Here is a 23,986-nt window from a genome sequence, read left to right as displayed (position 1 = left end):
ATTCTTACGCTGGAATTGTTCGTAAGAGAAAAATTCTTGCCAATCCTGATTCTCTACATATTATTAGTGAAGGTGACCGGCCAGGAGCTAAGAACACTTACGAATCAAAGTCATTATGAATTCGGTCCCAGTAATCTTTATCTTAGTTTTTAAATCTTAATCGGTGGACCTCACCTATTTACATTACCCTGAGAAGTAAACGCATGATTTCAGCTCAAAATAATAATAGTAATACTAAAGACTGCGACGGAGACGTTACATAGTGCCCGTCCTAGATTTTTTGGGTTGTTCTCCCAAGCTTTCCGAGATTAACGCCATCGCACTCCTTTGCTGACGAATGAGTTCTGCAGAATTACGAATGGTGGATGATCTTTGAGGAAAGAAAAAAAAACGATTATCATTCAGCCGGCTGTAGCAAGCTGCGAAGGAAGCCTATAGGTGTTTCTCACAAAAAAAAAAAAACAAGCTCCGCACTCGAACAAAAATTCGTTCAGATCCAGGAATCGAAACCTGGACCAACCCCTCTCAGGGGCGACAGCTCTACATCTGAGCCAACTAGATGTTTCTCTCACCAGACGTTCCTGTAACAGTGCGTCCAGGAGTGCTTGGAACGAGGCAAAGATTGTTTCGCGTTCATAATACCACAGTAAAGCAAATGTTCCACTATTAGGTAAGCGTCTGCTCCGTGACATTTCTTCACACCCATCAGGTGCATGCCCGTACAGTACAGTACAGTGGCAACAGTACAGTACAAATCTAGGCCCGTATTCTCAAACACACACACACACACACACACACACACACACACACACACACACACACACACACACACACACACACACACACACACACACACACACACACACACACACACACACACGCACACACACACGCACGCACACGCACACACGCGCGCGCACACACACACACGCACACACACACACACACACACACACACACACACACACACACACACACACACACACACACACACACACACACACACACACACACACACACACACAAAACGCTTACGCTGAAATTGTTCGCAAAAATCAAATTCTAGGCAATCCTCCTGCTGGACATATTAACTAACGCTGCGAGCCAACGGCAAAGAGCACTCACTCACGAAAACTTGTGAGTTCAGATCCTAGCGTCCTCAACAAAAGGATTCTTAAAATGATGTTTTAACGTGTGCAGATAAGCACTCTTAAATAAGCCTGCTCCCGTGCACTGGGGGCTCATTGAAGATTCTCTGGTGGCGAAAATAATTCCGGAGTCCCCCCACTACGGCGTGCCTCATCATCAAATCGCGGCTTTGGCTCGTAAGACCCCAGAATTCATTTATTAGTCCTGTGCTGCAATAATGAATCAATATGTAAAGTGTTTTAGTAAAACCAAGTAGAAGGTTACACTTCTTTCATTGCTTTTCACAGTATTTCGCGTCAGGCACGTTTTATTTAGTGGCTGGATAGGTGCTTTGGATGTATGTTAAATATGAAATATTTGATCCCCTCATATTTTACGTTTCTGTAAAGAATTATTTAGTGAGGTTACGTTTAGTATATAAGACAAAGCTCATTCACGAAGAAGTTTTACTCGTTCGGCAACTGTACGGCTTTTTATCATTTTGAAGATGCAAGAAATGTGCTGAAAGAAATCTTCAACGAACATAACTGGCACCTGAAGGGGCTAGTATGTAGGCGCGGATGGTAAAGGCTGAATTCAATTATCGAGTTTTACGCACCAAAACCACCATTTGATTATGAGACACGCCGTAGTGGGGGACTGCAGATTAATTTTGACCACCAGGGGATCGTTAACGAGCCCCTGACGCGAGGGACACGGGCGTTTTCGCATTTCGCCCCCATCGAAAGGCGGCCGCCATGACCAGGATTTGATTCCGCCACCTCCGGCTTGGCAGCGCAACACCATAGCCACTAAGCCACCGCGGCGGGTATTGTAAAGGTAGCTGACTGCGATGTTGCACAACGCAGACATAGATCGCAGTACTTACGAAGGAAGTTGATACCCTTGCAGATAAAATTAATACATAGTTCGATAAACGCCGTAGGATACTAGGTGTGGCAACTGCAGCACGTGCTTGCGAAACCGGGGGGGGGGGGGGAGGGGGAGGGGGCAGAGTCGAATGTTACATAAATCAAAGCAGATAGCGCATACTTGACACCTACAACTGGACAGGAGACTTCTTCTGTGGTAGTTTGGTCGGTTCCAAGTCAATGGGCGCAGCCCACTGCGGGAAATCGGTCTGCAGCTGGTGGTATCGGACGATTTAGGAATACATATAAAGATAAATTTTGAGGGATACTAGAAGAATCAAAGGAATAGCAGGAAATACGGAAATCAGGAGCCACACAATTAACATAAACATTAAATAGGAATTCGCCTGCAGTATGCAGCACATCTTCATCGTTGGCGAACCGCCAGCCCAAGGGCTATTGCTCCACGAATCCGTTTTTATTGTCATTTGCGTGCATTATTGGTGCTTAAATGATCCAGACAATTTACCATTTTAACCAAGACGTTTCTTTGCATTGAACAAGCCCGTCTAGTCTTCATTTGTACATTGACTAGGCATGATGCCCGCCAAGTATCCGTCCACTCATTCCTTCAAAGAAGTGAACGGATGTATGAGACAATATTTTTACGAGCCGTGCTTTGAGTCAACAACAACATACGAGCCCAGGAGAACACATTGCCGCAGTACAGCTGTTTCTTTTTTTTGCGTCCAGGGACCGTATGGCAGAATGCTCTTACGCTTCATGGCTTACATATTGACACATGCACCTGTTTGTCTTTTGCCAGTTACCGTGTTTCACCGACAGCGAAATGTTGAAGGTTATCGCTCAGCTCACGAGGCGCCTTTCTGCATCGGAAGTTTCTCGGATGTTATCGATGTTTCTATCAGTTGCCTATGTTGTCGCGCAGCCTTGTGTAATCAAATTTTGTGCGTGACGCGAATACTGTAGTGTGCACTCTAGAACTTGCGCAAGCACCTGCGATCACTCTGGAAGTTTTGTTGAACCGTGTAGAAATAGCTGACACGTCTGATCAGCAGATCAGATTTTGAGGATCGACGAGCGTGCTCGCCGCTATCATTGTGCTGAGTGTCTTGTTTTGTTGGACAAAGATTTGCCCCATAAACAGTTTTGTGAATGGCATTGTGCCAATGTGGTTGTTCACTGTCACTCAAACGTGACAATATTCTTTGCAAAGGTGGTAAGGCAGCAACAAAGAGCTCTTACGAACGAAAATATTTGTGAATTCGTCCAAAATCCCCGATGGCAGCTCATGACACCAGTTTGGAGATATGCGCCATCAAACTGGGCATAAAAATGCAGTGTTGTTCCACTTACTTTGCTTAACATAACTCTGTTTTATGCATTGCAGCACAAAAGTAACTGGAACGCCCACGAAAATTGGTAGCTCGAAACTGGTGTAACCTTGAGAGTTCGTTCCGAGTGGATTCGCCTTGCGAGCTCACTAGCTGCAATTTGTAGATTGAAATGTGTACCCTAATTAATTAGGAATTTGATTAGTCAACTTTTGGTAATTAGTTTACCATGCGTTTCGATTTCTCCTATTAGTAATGTCGGCCTCTTCGATTAATCTGGAACATGGCGGTGGCTGCGCAGGGCGTGAAGGGCTCTAGGAGAAAGAACGCTGACTTAAAATCTCTTTTTTTTTTGCCGGGAAGAGCAGTGTAAATAGACAGGTGTCTAAGAGATAAAAGTAATGCATTTCAAGGACACGAACTGCCACAGACGATTTTTTAAAAAATTACGAAAAACTTAAAATTGATAACCCGGTATATACTTCTCGTAATCTGTAATCTGTAATCTTCTGTAATGTCGTACATTACAGGCGCGCCTTCAGCGTGATTTGCGATTTATTAGTGGACAACACCGTCTTAAACAACACTTCTGTGCACCAGCACCGCATTGTGCATTCCACTATAGTAGGTTTATGTGTTAGTTTGGATGCCGCATATATGTATGGAGAGTTGTGTGGGACCCGCGGTATGCCAATGTGGCTGTCCCAGATAACTACACCGCGTTTCAATACTAACGAAAGTTTTATTCTCTCTCTCTCTCTTGGGTGCTGATGCCCTCGGTGGCAGTACTTGCATGGTTGCTACTTGCGTATCGCTGGTTGCTATTTTCATTTCGCTTTCTCCTGCTTTTAGTGACGGATAGCCAGTTTCGAAGAGGCCCATCTTCCCAGTTTTCTTCAATAAATAGTGACAATAAATATTCAACGACGGAGTGATCCCAGCGGTGCTAAATTTGCTGTCATCAAATGCACGACGTTGCCGGTGGCTTTGACGTTTGACTCTAACCGCCGCCTTTTGGAGACACCATGTGTTCCTTTTTTTCGTGTAACATGGTAGCACCGCAACCCGACAATGAGCCACCCACTTTCCTCCCCACCAACGCTGTACGACATCCACTGTAAGAGCCATATTGTTTGCCTTGTATTGAGAGTGCTATGCTGATAGGTGAGCAAGCTCACTCATGAATCGACTAAGACATAGACCGTCCAGTGAGCTGGTCTGAGCGAGCCGGGCTCAGTAAGGTTATTACGAGCAATTCCGAGTGAGCCCGGCGGAGCAGAATTCTGGTGAGCTTGAGTCCGAGTGAGCCCGGCTGAGCAGAATTTTAGTGGGTCGAAGTCCAATTCAGTGTGGCAAAGTAAAATTTTGGTCAGTGACAGCGCGTGAGCGTTGGCTGAGTAGGTCTGCTGAGCCTGACTGAGCCAGGCAGAGTGAGTGAGTGAGTGAGTGACGAAACTTTGTTGTGAACGCCTGCAGAACGGTTAGCCTTCCCCTGTTAGGGAGGCGTTACCGTGACGCGGCCATGATGTCTTCGCGGCGTGTGGCGCCTCTACTTCGGCCGTGGTCGCACTATTCCCTTTGGTCGACCGCGGCTGAATAGAATTTTCGTAAGTCTGAGTCCGGGCGTGCACCTGACTGAGTAGAATTATGCTGAGAGTGTCCGACTGAGCCCGTCTGAGTAAAATTCTGGCGAGCCTAAGTCGGAGTGAGCCTGGATGAGTAGAACATTGGTAAGCCTGAGTGATCCCTAAGCGAAAATATATATTTTGTGAGTGAGTCTGAGTGAGTTCTGCTTATTCTCGCGACCTATGATTACATATTAAACTTATTGTTCATCTTGCGTAAAACAGTAAGAGTGAGAGAGAGAAACAACTTGAAATAAATTCAGGAATAACGTGTCAGACCACCATCTAATTATGAAGCACGTTGAAGTGGAAAACACCGGATTAATTTGGACCACCTGGGGTAATTAGGGCGAAAGGATTACATGCCTCATTACGCGATAATACGTCATCGCTGACCGATAGTACCAAGAATGGCCGATGGCGCAAAGAGTAAAAACACGTCAACAAATACTGTGATTGACATTGAATTGGGAGGTTCCTCTAAACAAAGTGAAGGGAAGAAGGAAGAAGAGGAACGCTATAGTGGGCCATCCTCTCCAGCAGTGGTTTCTAGTGAGTCAAGCTCTCCAGCGCTGTTCTCGGGGAACGCCGCTCGTGCGCAGTCAGTGCCCTGTGCTGACGGTCGGCCCAATCGCTGGTCGCTATATATATATATATATATATATATATATATATATATATATATATATATATATATATATATATATATATATATATATATATATATATGCACATGTACATGTATATTCAAGCGACTCATCGGAAATATCCCTTTGTAATTTGTAGTATCTCTTTGTCACTAACTCCCCACTCCCTCATGTAATGTGTCAACAGAGACCTTTGAGGAAATAAATAAATAAATAAATAAATAAATAAATAAATAAATATATATATATATATATATATACATATATATATATACATATATATATATATGTATATATATAGAGCACCTGCATTTTCTTTATTCTGCACGCCCTCTTTTAAATGAATGGCCTTCCAGCCAACGTCATGCAGTAATTACAGCTGGATCAATTTATGGACAGCCATCGCAAACATGATGTACTAAGTACAACAACTCAGCTCTCCAGTATTACATCACTAAACAAACTAAACAAACATCTAAACAAACAAAGGATCATAACATTGCCATAGAAATTTCACTGAACTTTTACTCACCTCAATTTTACTCCCCTCTACAATGCTGTAAAGTCTTGAGATTACAATAAATAAATAAATAAATAAATAAATAAATAAATAAATAAATAAATAAATAAATAAATAAATAAATAAACTGTCAGGGCTACTCCGAGATTTATCCTTCTCGTCTCGATGTACCTCCCTAAGTTTTCTGAGAATCTGAAAGGGCGAAATTCAAGGGCGCACAAGGGCGGACTTCAATGGCGAAATTGGCGTGTCTTGAAGCATCATGTCAGGAGAAGGAATGTGTTGCATAGTAGGACCGTATGAAAGGCTCGGCTGCCATTATGCTACTCAGGCATAACGAACGACGCTTCTAGATTTGATTTACAGGCAGTGGAGAAAATGATGAACGGGGCTAATTGCGCGCTAGCGTGATCATCACAAAACCGCTGTACCTATATTGGTCGCAGACGATTCTAAAAAGAGAACATTGCTAGCAAACCCTCACGGTCTTTTCTCATGTTTCTTCGATTGTTGAAACACGCTATACTCAAGGTAGAATAACATTATCAGGAGGAGGAAGAGGAATAAACTTTATTAGTAGAAATGAGCCGACGGTAAAATCGTCCGAGGTGGGCGGCGTCCCTAGTCCAGGATGCCGTGAGCCTGAGCTGATAGCTTGGCCCTGCTCACCAGGTGATGCTGGGTTTCAGGGCTTGAGCTTGTCAGCTGGGCCTCCCACTGCTCGACGGTTGGTCCGGTGATGGGTGGTGTCGATGGGTTTTGTTGACATTCCCATACCATGTGGTAGAGGGTATTGGGCGTAGAGCAGAAGGCGCATTTGTGAGTATAGTTCGTAGGATACATCAGAAAAAAAAATTATGGGGCTTTACGTTCCAAAACCACTTTCTGATTATGAGGCACGCCGTAGTGGGGGACTCCGGAAATTTGGACCACCTGGGGTTCTTTAACGTGCACCTAAATCTAAGTACACGGGCGTTTTCGCATTTCGCCCCCATGGAAATGCGGCCGCCGTGGCCGGGATTCGATCCCGCGACCTCGTGCTCAGCAGCCCAACACCATAGCCACTGAGCAACCACGGCGGGCATATTCTCACATAATTAAGGAAGTATTGCACCAGTAATAATGTTACGATGATGGGATATGACTAAGCAATAGAGTGAATAAAGAACTGAACAGAAGAATACTATGGCATCTGTGGTGATTGTAGCCGAGTAGAAGATCTCTTTGCATAACTTTGTGGGCATAACAAAAAAAAGGGTCTGCGGTTGAAATCGTTCTTGGTTTTTGCATGACAGGCTACATGAACACGTCCCTGTGCCTTTTCGCATAATTTACAATACTCCTCTGCATGTGTCGTGATAAAGATATATGAAGTCCTTTAGTATTTCTGAAACTTCGTGAGGCTATATGGGAAGGGTGCAAATGATAAGGCACGCGCGCTGCGCATTGAGGATAGAAATTTTAGGCTTCGAGGCACCAGTTCGTACTAAGCAAACAAACTTGGGCAATATTTCGGGCAGCCTTCATTTGGACTCAAGATAAGGCACGCAGAAATCCTTCTTTGATATAATGCAAATGTTCTCTTTCAAATAGCTTCAACTATATTGCTTTGTGCAAATACAACGTCTGCGGCTGCTTTCGATTTTATCTCTTTTGTCTCTTTGAACCGCGCACACTGGACGCTAATTTGGTGTTTCTGGTACGTTTCAAGCAGCACAAGACTCACCAAACACTCCTTTCCCATAACAAAAGGCAGAAGTATTCCTCAATAATGTCTTCATAAATGTTCACTTTTGGAAAGAAATGCACTTTCAAAACACGTTATCTGTATCTATTCTCTAAAATATGTTACACCTAAAATGCAAATGAAGTTCGGAAGCACGTTCGCATCGTCACGAAACCAACCAACTGCATTTTGTACAAAAAAGTTGGTGCAGATATAAAGAAACAAGACGAGAACCGTAACTAAGTGACGTGCATTTCGTAATGTGCCCTCTGGTTGAAAACGGCTAGACTAAGCAACGACAAAGGGAGGCGAAATAAGCAAGCTACATACGGTTTCGCACCTGCTAACGAGCGCTGGTAGTATCAATGATTTTCATCTGCCTTCAAGAAGAGCGCTCGGATATCGCTTCAGTGCTCTGCTGCAGGCAAAAAACCAAGTTTATACATCCATCCCAATAAATTGTGGTGGATGTATAAACTATGTATGGTGGACACCCTTGTTATGAAAACTGAGATTTTGGAATGACCTTTTTGCCATTTCCAGAGCTGCTGTTGCGATCAGCTGAAACCTAATTCATAGAAATTGATAAATCCCCGGTAATATACCAATCGATGCAATAGTTTCATCGCAAATTGCTTTTTACTGCCAAGAAGGCCTCCAAAATTTGAACATTTCCATACACTCCCATACTTCAAACTTCGCCCGTAATTTGGAACGGGCTTTAGGCCGTAAGTAATATTACTGCTTGCTTGAGATGTCGGCCTGGGTGTGTAGAGCGGACTTCCTGGGCAATTTTTTGAAAGATGGCTTCTATGATTAATTATTCGCGAAAAATGGCGCTCTCCAATAGAAATCGCGCACGTTTGCAGTGATGGTCGCTAGAGGCGCTGTTCGAAAAATACACCTAAAAGCCCTTAAACTTCGTAAAGTAGTGCCACGGTTTGGAGAATGCCGCCTCCTCCTCGCGCGCTCTGGCCGAGGCCGACGCCGCGTCGCTATTGGCCTAATAGCATCACGTGGGCCCTCGCGCTGTGCATCAGCGCCATTTTTGCTCTAGAAGCGTCTACTGAGGGGTGAGCAGCGTATGTTGGCACCGTTGCTACCCTCGAGCAGTGTAGGCGGCGCCACGGCCGAGGACGTATCGTGAAAGAGAGGAAGAACGAGGAGTGAAGGCGGAGGAGAAGAGTGTCGCTACTTTACGAAGTTTAGTACACCTGCTATGAATAACTACTTAAGAGGAAAAAACGAAATCAGGAAAAAAATAATTTGCGATAACTCAAAGGGAAGCTCATTATTTTCGAAGCGAGATCAGGATGCCTTAGAACACGCCCTTATAAAGTGACATATAAGAAGAACATGAAGCATGTGCTCGCTGCGGTAAAGCTAGGGAAACGATGGAGCATGTTTCATTAGAATTCGAAGACATCTACTCAGCGGTGGATTTAGGCATCTCTGTCCTCCTTGAAGCCCATGGGCTCAGCGAGAGCAGGGGAAAAGTAAACATGTCCGCAGTGGAGATTATTAAGAGGTGATTGAAAGATTGGCGGAAGTAAGGAGACGACAAAAAACGGAGACATACAAAAACAAAGTTCAAATAGGGGGTCAGAAAATTTGCTTATAATTCCACGTGGGGCTTTTTTTTCTTTTTGCACTTTTTAACATAGGTGAGCCATTAGGCAGAATAATAACAAGAGCTTCGTGGCGCAACCCATCGCCCTGTTCCAAAGGGGACGCTCATAACATCCATCCATCCATCCATCCATCCATCCATCCATCCATCCATCCATCCATCCATCCATCCATCCATCCATCCATCCATCCATCCATCCATCCATCCGTCCATCCGTCCATCCGTCCATCCGTCCATCCGTCCATCCATCCATCCATCCATCCATCCATCCATCCATCCATCCATCCATCCATCCATCCATCCATCCATCCATCCATCCATCCTAATTGCAGGTCCTGACCCAACGAGAAAACCGGTGCATCCGTCAGTCCGACCGTCAGGTTAGAAGAATCGGTATAAATTAACGTATAAACGAATAAATTCGAAATGAAAAACGTTGGAGGTTGTCAATGAGCTGTCAATGAGTTCAATAGAATGATAAGGAGTGATGAGGGGCTAGATGGGTCTTATCACGGTTGATAATGGCTCGACGTGGATAGATAAGGTGCGAAAGAGTTGACGAGGCTTATAATGACCGGATCAAGTCTGCCAAGGGAAATAAATACCGATAAGGGGTGATTACGGTCGAATCAAGTCCAATAAAGCTGATAAGGACCGATAGGAGTCGGATAGGTTCATAAGGACAATTAAGGACAGATAAAGATAGGATCAATTGCAATAAGGTTGTTAATGACTGATAAGTGTTGAGAAGGCTCGGATCGTGTTCGATAAGGTTGATAACAACCGATAAGGGTTGATCAGGGTTTATATGGTCGGATCAAGTTTCATACCATTGATAATGACGCCGAGCTGCGTGGAGATGAGCAAGTGGCGCAATGCTTACGCATACTAAGAGAACTCCCGGAGGGGTTTCTGCGTGATTTTTTATTGGAAGAGCTCGCCGACAAAGGGGAGGTAGCTGAGGAAGTTCTTATGGGGCCCGTAGCGACGGCGGGCATCGCGTGTTAGGCAAGTCTTGAGGCAGCGGGCCGAGCCCCTTCCTTGAGGGCAAGTATAGTGCAGCGAGCACTTCCACACGAACAGATCCTTGTGGCACGAGCCCTGTGTGTGCTTCGGCGGGCAACCTGCGCCATAGGGATGAATAAGACGCCCGTAGTTTTACAGGCGACATTGCACTCTAAGCGCGGTAACATTTTATAAACATGCACTTTTACTTACAGATAGCTTTAGTCTAACGTGCGCAGTTTCGTACGCAACGTGCAATGGGGCTGTGTGTGGAAGTATGTTCAGTTTAGTTGCTCGCTCCGTATGCGTCGGAACGTCGTCAGCTCAGAAAAAGTTTTTTGTGCTGATTTGGTGTGTTCCTATGCGCCATCTCGCGCAGCTCTGTTAGATGTTTGAAAGAACTGCGGAGTCAACGGCACGTCTCGCATCACCAACCCTACCGCCCGCCGCTTTGCAAACGCTCTGAAATTTTCACTGGGAGCAGGGCGCCCGAAAAATCTGCATGAAGCAAGAAATCAGTGGCCACGGATGGAACGCGTGACGTTGCGGCTACGTTCCACTCATGCGCATAGTGCACAGGCAACTGACTTACGTACGCTAGGCTGTTGCATGCGCTAAGTTAGAACTGCCCCACAATATTCAAGTGAATAATTGCCCCCCCCCGCCCCACCCCACATAAAAAGTGTTTTCTTTTTTGACGTGAAATGTCATCAAGCACGACGAGAGGCGGCCAGCATCACGACCATTATCGGTTAAATTATTGCAACCATGCTACCGAAACACCTTACTTTGGTAGTGCTGTGCAGAGAAAAAAAAAGAAGAAAACCGTTGCTCGACCATGCATGTGTCGCGTGCACAGATGGCGCGGTTGTCGCGCCACGAATTGCTCAATCTGAGCTAAATTTCGCCTCTCGGTCGACGTTCGGAGATGCGTAGCTCGGCCATGCGTTTATAGATACCAGCAGGAATCGTTGCACTTGAGAGAGCTCCCTGTATCATGGTAGATATACCTTATCAAACGTATACTGGTGCTTATCAGGTGTTTATCAAGGCCTACAAGTGTGCAATTTGTTGCAGAAATTTAACGCTTGCTCAGCTATGTCCCTCCTGTGTTCGACACGTATCGTACAGAAATGGCGTGATGAGACTCGGGAGCAAGACAGAGGTACGTCCAGCCGCTTTGTCAACGGCGGAACGTGTCCGTCTCCATAGGAAATGCAAGAGCCGCAACCATTTACGAGTGCGGTGGGCTGGAGCGGCGCAGGGCAGTGTCTGGCACCGTGAGGCGATATTTTTTTACCGTGGTGCACAAACACCTTCTGCAAAACAGACGAACCCACTACGAATAGGGACCGAGCACGATTGTTACATGCACTAACTTGTAGCAAAAGTTAGGCGTGTAACCTGGATGAAATGTAACTTGTGCGTTTGGTTGGCTTAATCTCTGTACCCTAAAGAGCATACACCTTCGGCAGCACGCACAAAACGCTTCGCGCATCCCTGTGCGGCTGCGTCCCGATATGGCCCACAGGGTCCGTTTTTTATTCTATTTCTTATCTTTTTCATTTTCACATTTCACATTTGGGATCCACTTAGTTACTTCTACCGAGGGTAAGTTTCGCACCGCAACTAGATAAGCTTTGCGGAAGATCTCGACAGTAGGGAGTTGGCTAAGGAGGGTTGGCTACAAATTGAAAACGTGGACGATCGTGCAGCCGGCACTGCTATAAGTAGAAATTCTAGATGCTTTATTACTGGTTTTTATTCAAAACTCCACGCGCCTTTAAGAAAGAGTTGATGATATAAAAAGTTTGAGTGTTAACGTCCCGAAGCTGTCAGATTCCAGATTAACACTGACCACCTGGGGTTCTTTCACGCGCATACAAAGAACGGTTCAAGAGCGTTCTTCTCCTTTTTTTTTGCATTTCGCACTCAGTGGAGCGCAACAACCGCATAGGAAGGGATCGAGTGCACGACCTCGTGCACATCAGTGCAACGCGACAGTCCCTGCGCTACCTCGATCGTTAGAGTTGTTTGTTAGAGAAAGGCAGCTGACAGCCACTTCAGTATCCTTACGTGATTTTAATGCGAAAGCATTAGGACTTGTCTAGGCTATCGCCTTAAATTAAAACTCCACCTTAATCTACTTTAATCCACCTCAATCTACATTCAACTACATTAATCTACATGAATACAGTTTAATGCACCTTAATCCACGCTATAGACCACCTTAATTTACCTTCATGCACCCTAATACAATTTAATCCACCTTAATCCAATTTCGCGAGAGGGATACGTCCGACGCCGTGGCTGCCCAGCGTGGGATTTCCGAGTGCGAGCAACAGAAGGTCCCGTGCCGGCGATGTGACGTCATCACTCGGTCATGTGGGTCTTGATACCATCGGATGCAAACGCCAGAAGCCGGATGTTTTGCTTCGTGGAGCATATAAGGCTTTCGCATAAAAGATGAGAACGAAAGTGTCCGTATTGAATTTCGTGGACAAACCGCGGCCACGGTCAGCGATGTGAGCATGCCGTCAGGCGTTTCACTTTAATTCCACGCATTTCAGCCGGTGTCGTGCGGCGGCAGTACTCAAATGATGTCCTTCCTTGCATGATTTCGGTTGGAACGGATGTTTATTCTATTCATGAACAACAAATTACCTTAGGTAAATCAATATATCTAGTTAAGATGGCGCCTGAACTTCCAGGGGACGTCACCAGTAGTCTTTGTTTCTAGCACCCGCACCTCAAGTTACTGGTTTACCAAACCTCCACATGAATTATGACTGACTCATTTGGTTACACCGAAGCCTAATCCACCAAAATTATCTCACTTAACTCCCTCTCTTCAATGTCCCCTAAATTAACGAAATGGTGCTCTTCTTATCGTGAAGAACTGGACACTGGTCAAGGGGAGGAATCGATGCTTCAGCCCAGAATCCCCTCACCGGTGTGCTCCAGAATGCATTGTCGTTCGCAGCGAAGGTCGCTCCCGTCGCACTGCTGATTCGGCATGCACTTCTTCCACGGGCCGTAGATGACGCTGCACTTTCCCCAGAAGCACCCTGCACGATAATCATGTGTTGTAATCTCAGCAAACTCTCAGGAACCAATATACTACATCACGAGGATGGTGTCCGTGTCTGCGCGCGTGTGTGTTAATATAAAGGTGAAATATTTTTGCACTTGGTCTGGTTTTGTGTAAGGCTATCTGTCATGAAATGCGGGAGGGTTTAATATATGCATGTTTCTTCAATAAAAGTTTCACTCGCGAGTCAGTGCCGGGCTTGTTTTTTGCCTCCCTTTCTTTCGGTCCCGTCCCTTAGCGCTCGTCTTCGAAGATGACTGCGACATGTGGCATTTTTCATATGTGCGTCGGACCCAAGCTTCGCGACTACGCTTTTGTCAACCGGTACGTATTTTTTATAGGGCCAATTCTAGCATTCTCATTCAAAATTCCTCTACAGCGCTTCTGAAAAACTACGTTTCTAGCGTACTTTTAGAAAAAAAAGAGGCGAAGTGTAACGATTAATGTGGAAGTTCTATGTATGCTCAATCCTCACAGCGGGATTGCGCCTACGAAAACCTATGCTTGAGTTTCCCGTCCAATGCACCTACTCGCTCATGAAAAATGCGAATCGCGGCAAGGTTCATCATCAGCCTGGTTACGCCCAAAGCAGGGCAAAGGCCTCTCCCATACTTCTCCAAGTACCCCGGTCATGTGCTAATTGTGGCCATGTCGTCCCTGAAAACTTCTTAATCACATCCACCCACCTAACTTTCTGCCGTCCCCTGCTACGCTTCCCTTCCCTTGGAATCCAGTCCGTAACCCTTAATGACCATCGGTTATCTTCCCTCCTCATTACATGTCCTGCCCATACCCATTTATATTTCTTGATTTCAACTAAGATGTCATTAACTCAGTATTTACTAAGGTAATTGCAAATACAATCAGGAAGACCTTAGACTTCCGTCAACCAAAGGACCAGGCAGGATTTCGTAAAGGCTACTCAACAATAGACCATATTCACACTATCAATCAGGTGATAGAGAAATGTGCGGAATATAACCAACCCTTATATATTCCTTTCATTGATTACAAGAAAGCGTTTGATTCAGTCGAAACCTCAGCAGTCATGGAGGCATTGCGGAATCAGGGTGTAGACGAGCCGTACGTAAAAATACTGAAAGATATCTATAGCGGCTCCACAGCCACCGTAGTCCTCCATAAAGAAAGCAACAAAATCCCAATAAAGAAAGGCGTCAGGCAGGGAGGTACGATTTCTCCAATGCCATTCACAGCGTGTTTACAGGAAGTATTCAGAGACCTGGATTGAAAGAATTGGGGATAAGAGTTAATGGAGAATACCTTAGTAACTTGCGATTCGCTGATGATATTGCCTTGCTTAGTAACTCAGGAGACCAACTGCGATGCATGCTCACTGACCTGGCGAGGCAAAGCCGAAGGGTGGGTCTAAAAATTAATCTACAGAAAACTAAAGTGTTGTTTAACAGTCTCGGAAGAGAACAGCAGTTTACGATAGGTAGCGAGGCACTGGAAGTGGTAAGGGAATACATCTACTTAGGACAGGTAGTGACTGCGGATCCGGATCATGAGATTGAAATATTCAGAAGAATAAGAATGGGCTGGGGTGTTTGGCAGACATTCTCATATAATGAACAGCAGGTTGCCATTATCCCTCAAGAGAAAAGTATATAATAGCTGTGTCTTATCAGTACTCACGTACGGGGCAGAAACCTGGAGGCTTACGAAAAGGGTTCTACTTAAACTGAGGACGACGCGACGAGCTATGGAAAGAACAATGATGGGTGTAACGTTAAGGGTTAAGAAAAGAGCAGATTGGCTGAGGGATCAAACGCGAGCTAATGATATCTTAGTTGAAATCAAGAAAAAGAAATGGGGGGGGGGGCGGGAGGCATGGGCAGGACATGTAATGAGGAGGGAAGATAACCGATGGTCATTAAGGGTTACGGACTGGATTCCAGGGAAGGGAAGCGTAGCAGAGGGCGGGAGAAAGTTAGGTGGGAGGATGAGATTAAGAAATTTGCAGGGGCAACATGGCCACATGGCCACTGGGGCAGTTGGAGACGTATGGGAGAGGCCTTTGCCCTGCAGTGGGCGTAACCAGGCTGATGATGATGATGATGTCATTAACTCGCGATTGTTCCCTCACCCAATCTGCTCTTTTCTTATCCCTTAACGTTACACGTATCATTCTTCTATCCATAGCTCGTAGCGGCAGGGTTGTTGCTCACCTATTCTTCGATCTTTTGGTCCAGGATTCTTGACAATATGCGAAATGGAATTGCTTCTTCAGCATTTGTCTTTTTTTCTGTGAAGCCTTGAGAGTTAGTTGTAAGAATCCTGATAAAATCTCAGAAATGCGTTTACATGAAGAAGAAAACATCAAACTACAAAGGAAACTGGACAGGGTTGCTCAGAGATCCGCTTTTCTTGTTACACGTGGTAGTGTCAGCCCAGGACACGGGTCTCCGACAGGAGCGCTGTATAGCAGCTACGCCTAAACGAAAAGCAAAAATAATGAGCCATTCCACTCTGTGAAAGAGAATGACGAGCGAAGCTGTGTAGCACACGACAAAGTGGTGACAGAATTTTTAACAAAAGTATAAACACATTTATTGTCTTGATCGGTGGTCATCGTGACGAAAGCTAGGCACACACATTTATTTTTAAACATTCGGGCTCATTCGTGTTATACATTAGTTATACATATTCGTGCTATACATTCGTGTTTTCATTTCGCGATATATCGAGGCAAAGAGTTTGAGACCGAAATCATCGCACTGAAGGGACGGGCGATATGGGAACGCTGGCATGATGAGTGGCAACGGAGTCAGTTGAGGAAGACGACGACGAACGCGCGAGCAGAGGCACGAGTATTTGGTGATGATGATAGTTTTTGCTTAAACACTTAAAAATTTCACGGAACCCTAGCCGTCATTACAGCTCCGCTGTAAAACGTGTTCAACTATAATATGAATTATGAATGTTTTCGTGCCCAACAAACCACCTAGGGGATAAAATAAGTGCATATTCCTTTACGGGTGTCACAGTAAAACCTTTACGCCATCACGTAAGTCGCTTATGACGAGAAGGCTGTATTTTAGGCACTAACAATATGAGCGTTAGGCAACTAAAACAAGCACTTAATTAAAGCCTCAACTAGGCACCATAGACGCCGAAACAGGCACTACAATATGCTCGCAAACAACGACCTCTTATGTACTGAATATGCGTAGCCGATTTTTATGGTAAAAAACGGACGTGTAGCGTTCGTTCTTGAGGTCAGAAAGGCAGCAAACATTGTGCAAGCCATTGCTTCGCAGGGCTTCGCTGGGCAGACGAGAGGCCACTTTTTTGTCAATCCGAATACTGAAACCAACGCGCTTATTACAATTGTTCAGCCACAGTGAGGAGGTAGAGTGCAATTAATAGTGAAAATTTTCTGCTTACAGTGACACATCAAATAGAGGAACAACGAAAAGCAAAATGCGCAAAGAAAACTGCTATACTATTAATGGGGGAAGCTAAAATCAATGCCTCATAGGTTGAAGCCATCAAATGTTGTAGTAAAAAATGAGTTGAATGACGTATGCTTGAAAATCTTTCTAAAACGTAGTAAGAGAAGTAACACATGGCTCCAATTTCTAGGTTTGGGAAACGAAGAGTGTGCCTTTTCTCATTCAAAATAAGCTTGTTGGCCCGAAAGTTAGAACGGCCGTTCAACACTGACAGAAATGAATGGAATGCTTTTGTATTTCCGTGCGTTTGAAAGCCTCACTCAATCTGCGATTCCAGAGCGTTTGCATGTACGAATCTCCACATTTTCACGAAGGTTGCAATGTGGGCTTGTTGGTAATGCATCATGAATAGGTTTACGGTAGTGCGAATCAACGAGAGGACAAAAGAAGACACATCGGCCCACACACGCAGCGCTAACTTCCAACAATGTTTATTATCGAAAACCAGGACACGTGCCTATAATTCTGTCTTCACTCATTGACAACAAGAGTCCGGCACACACCTTTCAAACTGAACTGTCAAGATGACGGCACTAGTGCTTCCGCTGTTGTGCTGGTATCACAAGCGGCGAGCATTGGGTGCCCAGTCGGAGCCATTTGTTCGAAGACAATGATTGGAATTGGGCATGCCGGCCTTTAAGATTAATTTGCGCCAAAGGTACACTGTGCGAAGTACCGCCGTTTGGAGCACGTGATCAAGGTGCCGCGGAGAATTTGCGATACAAATTTCGTTCAGATCGCACTTAGAAATAAATCAATGGAGTTGCTCTGTAAGCCACGCTTCAGCTCTGTGCGCAAGCGATAGGGCTTTGCCATGACAAGGTACCCATAACTTTTATGCTCAGAATACTAGGGAAGCTAGTAATACTACGTATACTAGTAGCAGCGACGAGGAAAATCACAATGACATGCAGTGAAATTATGGGCTTTATCATTCGAGGGCAATACACGGGTTGTGTCTTATACTGTCGGGGGTACCGGGATAATTTTGACTATATGGGGTCATTTAACGTGCACGGTAAATGTGTGTTTTTTTTTGCACTCCGTCATTCGACTGAAAGCTACCACGCAAAAGGATGTCGCAAATGATAGCAATAAGAACTAATTACCATAAATTCTCTTCACTCAGCTTCACTCTTAGGCTGTTAGGACTAGTCATGTCGCTGTTTTAGGTGATCTGTATCCTAATGCCATGAAGTTCTCTACCTTCGTTCCGAAATATGAACCTGTGATTGATTGTTTGTTTTATATTTTTTATCAACAATGAAATGAATGTCGTCGCTTGGCAAAGAAGGAAAGCGTCCACCGGTCTACAAAATGAAGCCATGAAGTCAGTTTCGACTCGGATGCAGCTGCCGTCATTCCTAGAAAATCTGCTTGAATTAAAATACAGCACACTGCCCTAGATCGTTCTCTGTATGGGAAGCACATAATTAGTTTTAAATATGACAAAAGTTTAACGTTTCTTCTGCATTACACTGAAAAAGAAGACGGCGCTATGTGATGACGTTCAACGCACAAGATAGATGCTGACTTGAAGAAGAAGCTGGGGATCTTAGCCTGGTTGACTGCCTCGGTTGTTAGTGCAGATGTTGGGTGATAATAATGGTTCGCACATATATGCAATGCCTCTAATGTTACAGTGCCAGTAATTTTAACAAAACGCGGCGCTTACAACGCAGATGCTGCCTGTCCAGCTGGTTTATATTCCTTGGTGAACCCAACTCTTTTGCGAACAAATACTGTCAACGAACACATACTTAACAAACCTATCTTTTACCTTTTTTATTTTCGTGGTTGTGACATACGTTAGGATCAGAAAAGTGAAAACAATCGTTATCGAAGACAGCTCCCGTTTGTTTTGCTTCTTATAGAACGCTTGTTATTTCTTCCATTTTCCTCCTTCCTCAAGTCATTATTTCGAAATTTCAATTAAAACGATAGGTAATTTGCCATGTACTTTCCTTCGGTTTCATTGTCTGTTGCTTTTATCGGGTTGGGCTTAAAGAAAAATTTAACCTGCCCACCCACTTCTATTTTATCGCTCTTTTTACGGGACATTCATGATGAAATTTGTCAGTCACAATCCCAAAAAGACGAACCCACCACGGGATTTAGCTGATGGCGTGTAGAGCATGAATCTAGACATCTGTTGCTGCTGCTAGCTGCGCTTCGGTAAAATTGCGTTGCGCTCCTGGCCCGGGCTGTCGAAAACAAGAGTGATAATAAAAAGACTTTTTCATCCACAATAGTCTGCATCACAAGAAGGTTCTGTCTTTGTGTAGAGACTCCCGCTTCTGAATGTGAAGTACTGAGTCCAAAATTTGATGAGGGAACGTTTCCAAGTGGTCTAGAAAAATAAACCTGGCCAGAGCTGTCTTCAGATATGATTGTCTTCAAATTTCTAAAGTAAACCTACACCAATCACAAAAATAAAAAGCTATTCATTTTTGTGTTTTTTTCTTCTTACAGCTTGTTCACTAGAATGTTCACGCAAAGTGTATAAACCACGAGCGTCAGCAGCGTTCGCGTAGTTAGCACGTAATATATAATAAACTACTCATGTATTAAGTTTGAGGTTCTATATACTGAAGAAACGATAGTCTGGGAGCTTTATAAGTCCATGAATGCCAGATATATAACTTAAATGAAGTGCTGTGGATGACCATGTGCTCGTGTACATGCATGATGCACAATATTGGCGTAAACACGCCGTGTGCACCCAACGCCGCCACACCTTTTTTCTTGTAGACTCGAATTCGCACTCCTTCCATACGCAAACATTGAATTATAGATGTGGCATTTATTTATTGGCACGCGTCTGTCTTTAAATGCAACAGCATTTACTTGCTATTCCCAATAGTTTCCTGGAATCTGGCCATCTGTGTATGGTCTCTCGGCTGTGCCACTACACTTATCGGAAGCGATGACGGTCACGATGATCCAAGACGGCGCACCAGTTTTGTTAGGAATGCCATGAGGCGATCACGTACCGTAATCACATGAGATATATAAACTTTGCAGGCCAGTTTTCGCGGTAGTTTTAAGTGGACTTTCGTATATCTAAACCCGGAAACAATTGTAACCTTCATTTCCTGGACGCAGGATTATGTTGTGTATAACTTTTATAGGACGAAAGTTGAAGAGTAAGGGCAGCGCCGTAATTGTCTCTCGGTGAGAGGACATCTCAACGGCACTGCACAGCTGAGCGGTGAGAGGAATATAAGAAGAGGAGGAAAGAGGCCTCCACAGGCGATTGGCAAGGTCGACCGCCCGAAGAAGAAGGCCAAGAGATTGGATTTGGTCGTTTAACATGTAATACCAATCACAACTACCGGCAGTGCACTTGATAACTCATTCGCGAGAGTTGTTCAAAATTTCAATTTTGCAAGGTGTGTGTCATACTTTATAATGCGCCATCTGCTATTCGCCCTCATAGGCTGTGAATAAATTATAGAGCACCCGAATTCCGCAACAAAATGTTGCGAAATTTTCGCAACAGGGGCCACAGCAATGAGCACGTACAAAGTTCCATGCTATTTGGGACACCAAGAGTCAAATGCTGTCATATGAAGATATATATGATGGTCTCTGCACCAATTTTGTAGTACAGTGGCACGAACATTTAAAACCGTCCAAGCATGCCAGGTAACAATGGTGCTTTCATTTTTACTTCATAGCGCCAAGAAACACAGACGTCGAAGGAAAAATTCACCGACTCACGAATTACTGTCTTGTTTCCGGTCTCAATGCCGGCAGCAGAGGCGACCAGCATGATGGCTACCAGCAGGGATGTCTGGCTCATCATTACTACGGTGCAGTCACGCTCAAGTCAACTCCGAACCGTTTCTTGAACTCTCGACGCGGTAGCTTCCGAGGGTAAGTGTAGCGTGCGACACCGCGACAGCTCTACCTCATGGAGATGGAGATAGCCATGTAGATCCAGCGTTCTGAGCACGCAGCTGTGGCGAAGGTACTGCTCACAAAATGCTGGTTGCATTCTCGGACAAACCTTCGTGTTGTAGCAGACGTTTGCGCCATCTATGCTTGAAAAGAGACACCACAACTTCTCTTTGAGACATTAACATTTGAGGCAGTCGCTGGTTTACTTTTCTGCTTCATGTGTCTCGCCAGTAGCTCACGTAACGATTTCAGGGCCAATCAGACTGCCGACTTCTGACAGTGGGAGTGTGGAGAGTATCGCAACTTGGAATAGAATGCAGAAGATCTGGGCAGACCCAGAGTCAGCCGTCTTCGCAGTCATCTTCAATTTCCGGCCTTCAAACGGGAGGTAAGGAGGGGAGGGGGAGCGAAGGAGTGCCTTTTGAAGGCGTGCGCCTTGATTCACGGCGTTGCCGCGCCGTCTGCCTCTCCAGGCGAATCCCCGTATTTGCATACGACCGCTTGATTTGTGAGCGGTTCGCCTTCTTCTGACTCCTATGGATAGTGAACGCAGAGACAAAACTTCGCAAGCGTGCATGCGTTATGGTCCTCGGTGGCCTTAGCATTCAGCTAGTCACGAAGGTAACAGATCACGTGTGCCGCAGACGACAACGTCCCTTCTGAACCGCATTATGTCGTAGTATACCGCTTCCGCAGCCGCGTATGGCATGAGTTGCAAAAGAAGCAATGGTACTGGCCGATCAGGTAAGATATGCGAAACGACTTGTTTTAATGTAAACGCGAGTCATAACTTGTGTGGCCCAATAGCTCGTGGGGCGACAACCGGTCGACAGGAGAACGTCATTTGATAGCTTGTCACTACACAACCCCTGAAAGAAAAAAAAAAGTTGGATGGTTCAGGACAAGTTTCGAAGAGACAAAAAAAAAAGAACTATGTGAATCAAGATGTTTTGAATTTTGCTTTTGTTTGACCACTAGGAAGGAGGCAAACAGGTTCATATATATAAAGCTGTCGCCGCCAAACTAGGGGATGAATGGTGTCGGCAGAAACGATGCCCTTACGAAAGCCTGACCACCTGTCGTAAGCTTGAGTGCTGCTTATGATATTTGTTGTTAGAGGGTATAGTTGATCCCACTGGCGCCTTTGTCCTTGAGTGACGTTAGCAAAACACGCGGGCACGCCGCACGCACGTATACCTTCAAAGAAAGTTTTCTTCGTGGCTCATATTTTCATGAGCTGTCGTGAGGGGCACGCTGTGCTCAGGAAGAACCCTCAGAAAGGTAATGCAGGGACTCCAGCTGATGGCAAAGAAACTGTTAATATCGACAGAGAAAGAGAGAAAACACTTGCGTAAATCGTTGGTGCCCGCAATACACGGCCTTCTTAGTAGCATACTTCTTGAAGACTTTGCCCCAGCACGCTATCGTGTCATGATCACTTTTTCTACGGGCACACGAAGATTCAATATCCACTCATACTTCCTTCAACGTCAAAGCTAGAGTGTCCAGAAAAAAGGAAACTCCAAAAATGGTTCATGGCCCTTGGTTCAGTTTTTTCTACATCAGTAGGCTGCCTGTTGTGCCCATGCTTAAGCGCCCGCGCGAAACTGCTTGTACAATACTAAAGACTGCCCGCTACAGGAGCTTCGCCATCTTCCGCACAGCTATACGTTGGACAAGTTGGTAGACAGCTTTGTGTTAGGCATGTTGTTAAAGGAACTCAGAAAAACATTTTAGCCAAAGCACACAAAGAGAACATGGAGAACACGTTGCGCTGTCTTCAACCGTTCACTCGATGGTAATATCATCTGCTCGCATTAAATTGCTTTATAAGTTGTCCATGTTTCGCGTATTGTTACACATTGACTCAAAATAATGAAATGAAGAACTCTAACCGTAGCTTATACAGTTTTTATATGTCATAAACACTGCAGCAATCTCCAAATCTCTCGAGATCTGACCCAACACTGATATGCAGGCTGTGGGTAGGAGTAGCATTCGCAGAGTGGTGCATCTATCGCAACGGAAAGGCTGATTCGCCTACGAGGGCCCAGTGCATATGTGAAGAGGCCATCGATGGCCTCCTCTGCCCTCATTCACTCACCAACAAACAACGTCAGACTCACCGGCGTGCCTTGAGCTGACTACACGATCGATCTTTTACCAAAGCTACACTATCCGAAGCCTCGCTTCACCGCGCATTGCACATGAGCACTTCTCTTACTGAAGGCAACTTACTTGAGTGCCTGACTCACATATGCTCTTTCTCGTTTAGTACATGTTGTTGGCCTGAAATCATGTTTCTTTCTCTCTTTTCCACTTCCTCGCTCCTCCCCACACGTAGGGTACCAAACTCGACAAAATGCAGTTAATATGCAAGTATTTAGTTCTCTCTGCCTTGTTTGTTTGTTTGTTTGTTTGTTTGTTTGTTTGCTTGCTTGCTTGCTTGCTTGCTTGCTTGTTCGCCCTCTACTGCAGCTCATATCCACTATGGGGGAGTGGTCAAGGTTCGGAACGGGAGAAAAGAAGGCATTTGATACTAATTAGGAAAGAACTGAAACATTTGGGGATGCAAAGCGTACAACCTCGTATTCGTTTGCTACAGCGTAATGACGTGGCCTGACGTCGGCTCCGAAATATACGCAGAGGTGCCAGCACTCTTCGAGACTGCGATGCGCACAGAACACTGCATAACCTTCCAAGCTAGAATTGCCTACGTTATTGACAGTATTTCCATACACGAAAGAAATAAAAGTTGCGTGATAGCTCATTGGTTAGCGTGTTCGGTTCCCAAAAGCATATTGCGGCAGGGCCATAAGTTCGATCACCAATGACGGTGGAGGACAGTGTTGTTCTTGATCGCGAAATATTGAAATTAGAACAAGAAGGCGGCTCGAGAGTGATTGCATGTAGAAAAGAGGTGCAGAGTAAGTACACTTTCTAACCTCTTAGCTTCTGTCATAGTTAACATTCTTACCGGAGTAGTAATTTGCCACTTTCTAGCACAA

The 23,986-nt window shown here is 45.0% G+C and overlaps 2 protein-coding genes across 4 annotated transcripts in view; both read right to left on the bottom strand.

Annotated features, from left to right (window-relative positions):
• Positions 1 to 23,986, bottom strand: part of LOC135903264 (E3 ubiquitin-protein ligase MARCHF2-like) — a 185,902-nt gene that overhangs the window by 11,666 nt on the left and 150,250 nt on the right. Inside the window, exon 1 of one of the 3 annotated variants that reach the window (XM_065433679.1) lies at positions 2,193 to 2,216. The exons of 1 other annotated variant lie outside the window; for it this stretch is intronic. The gene's annotated coding sequence lies outside the window, so the exon portion shown is untranslated. Of the gene's footprint in view, positions 1 to 2,017; positions 2,145 to 2,192; positions 2,217 to 23,986 lie in introns of those variants that run through there. One more of the 3 variants, XM_065433678.1, reaches the window with a different exon arrangement.
• Positions 10,415 to 21,199, bottom strand: LOC135903265 (uncharacterized). The gene is made up of 3 exons (XM_065433680.2): positions 20,799 to 21,199; positions 13,460 to 13,576; positions 10,415 to 10,627 (listed from the first exon to the last, which is right to left on the bottom strand). The coding sequence occupies exons 1-3, from the start codon at positions 20,881 to 20,883 to the stop codon at positions 10,428 to 10,430; spliced, it is 402 nt and encodes a 133-aa protein (XP_065289752.1). The 5' UTR covers positions 20,884 to 21,199; the 3' UTR covers positions 10,415 to 10,427.

The sequence above is a fragment of the Dermacentor albipictus genome, chromosome 2 (assembly GCF_038994185.2).
Source record: "Dermacentor albipictus isolate Rhodes 1998 colony chromosome 2, USDA_Dalb.pri_finalv2, whole genome shotgun sequence".
NCBI classification, from domain to species: Eukaryota; Metazoa; Arthropoda; class Arachnida; order Ixodida; family Ixodidae; genus Dermacentor; species Dermacentor albipictus.
This window is presented reverse-complemented; position numbering and strand designations above follow the sequence as displayed.

What these genes read in the sequence shown, in the direction of transcription:
- LOC135903265 (XM_065433680.2), bottom strand. Translation starts at nt 20,883, where the DNA reads ATGATGAGCCAGACATCCCTGCTGGTAGCCATCATGCTGGTCGCCTCT. An exon ending in CGGAAACAAGACAGTAATTC is followed by an intron (nt 13,577 to 20,798) that starts GTGAGTCGGTGA and finishes ATTATCGTGCAG; the next exon opens with GGTGCTTCTGGGGAAAGTGC. An exon ending in ATGCATTCTGGAGCACACCG is followed by an intron (nt 10,628 to 13,459) that starts GTGAGGGGATTC and finishes CCTATGGCGCAG; the next exon opens with GTTGCCCGCCGAAGCACACA.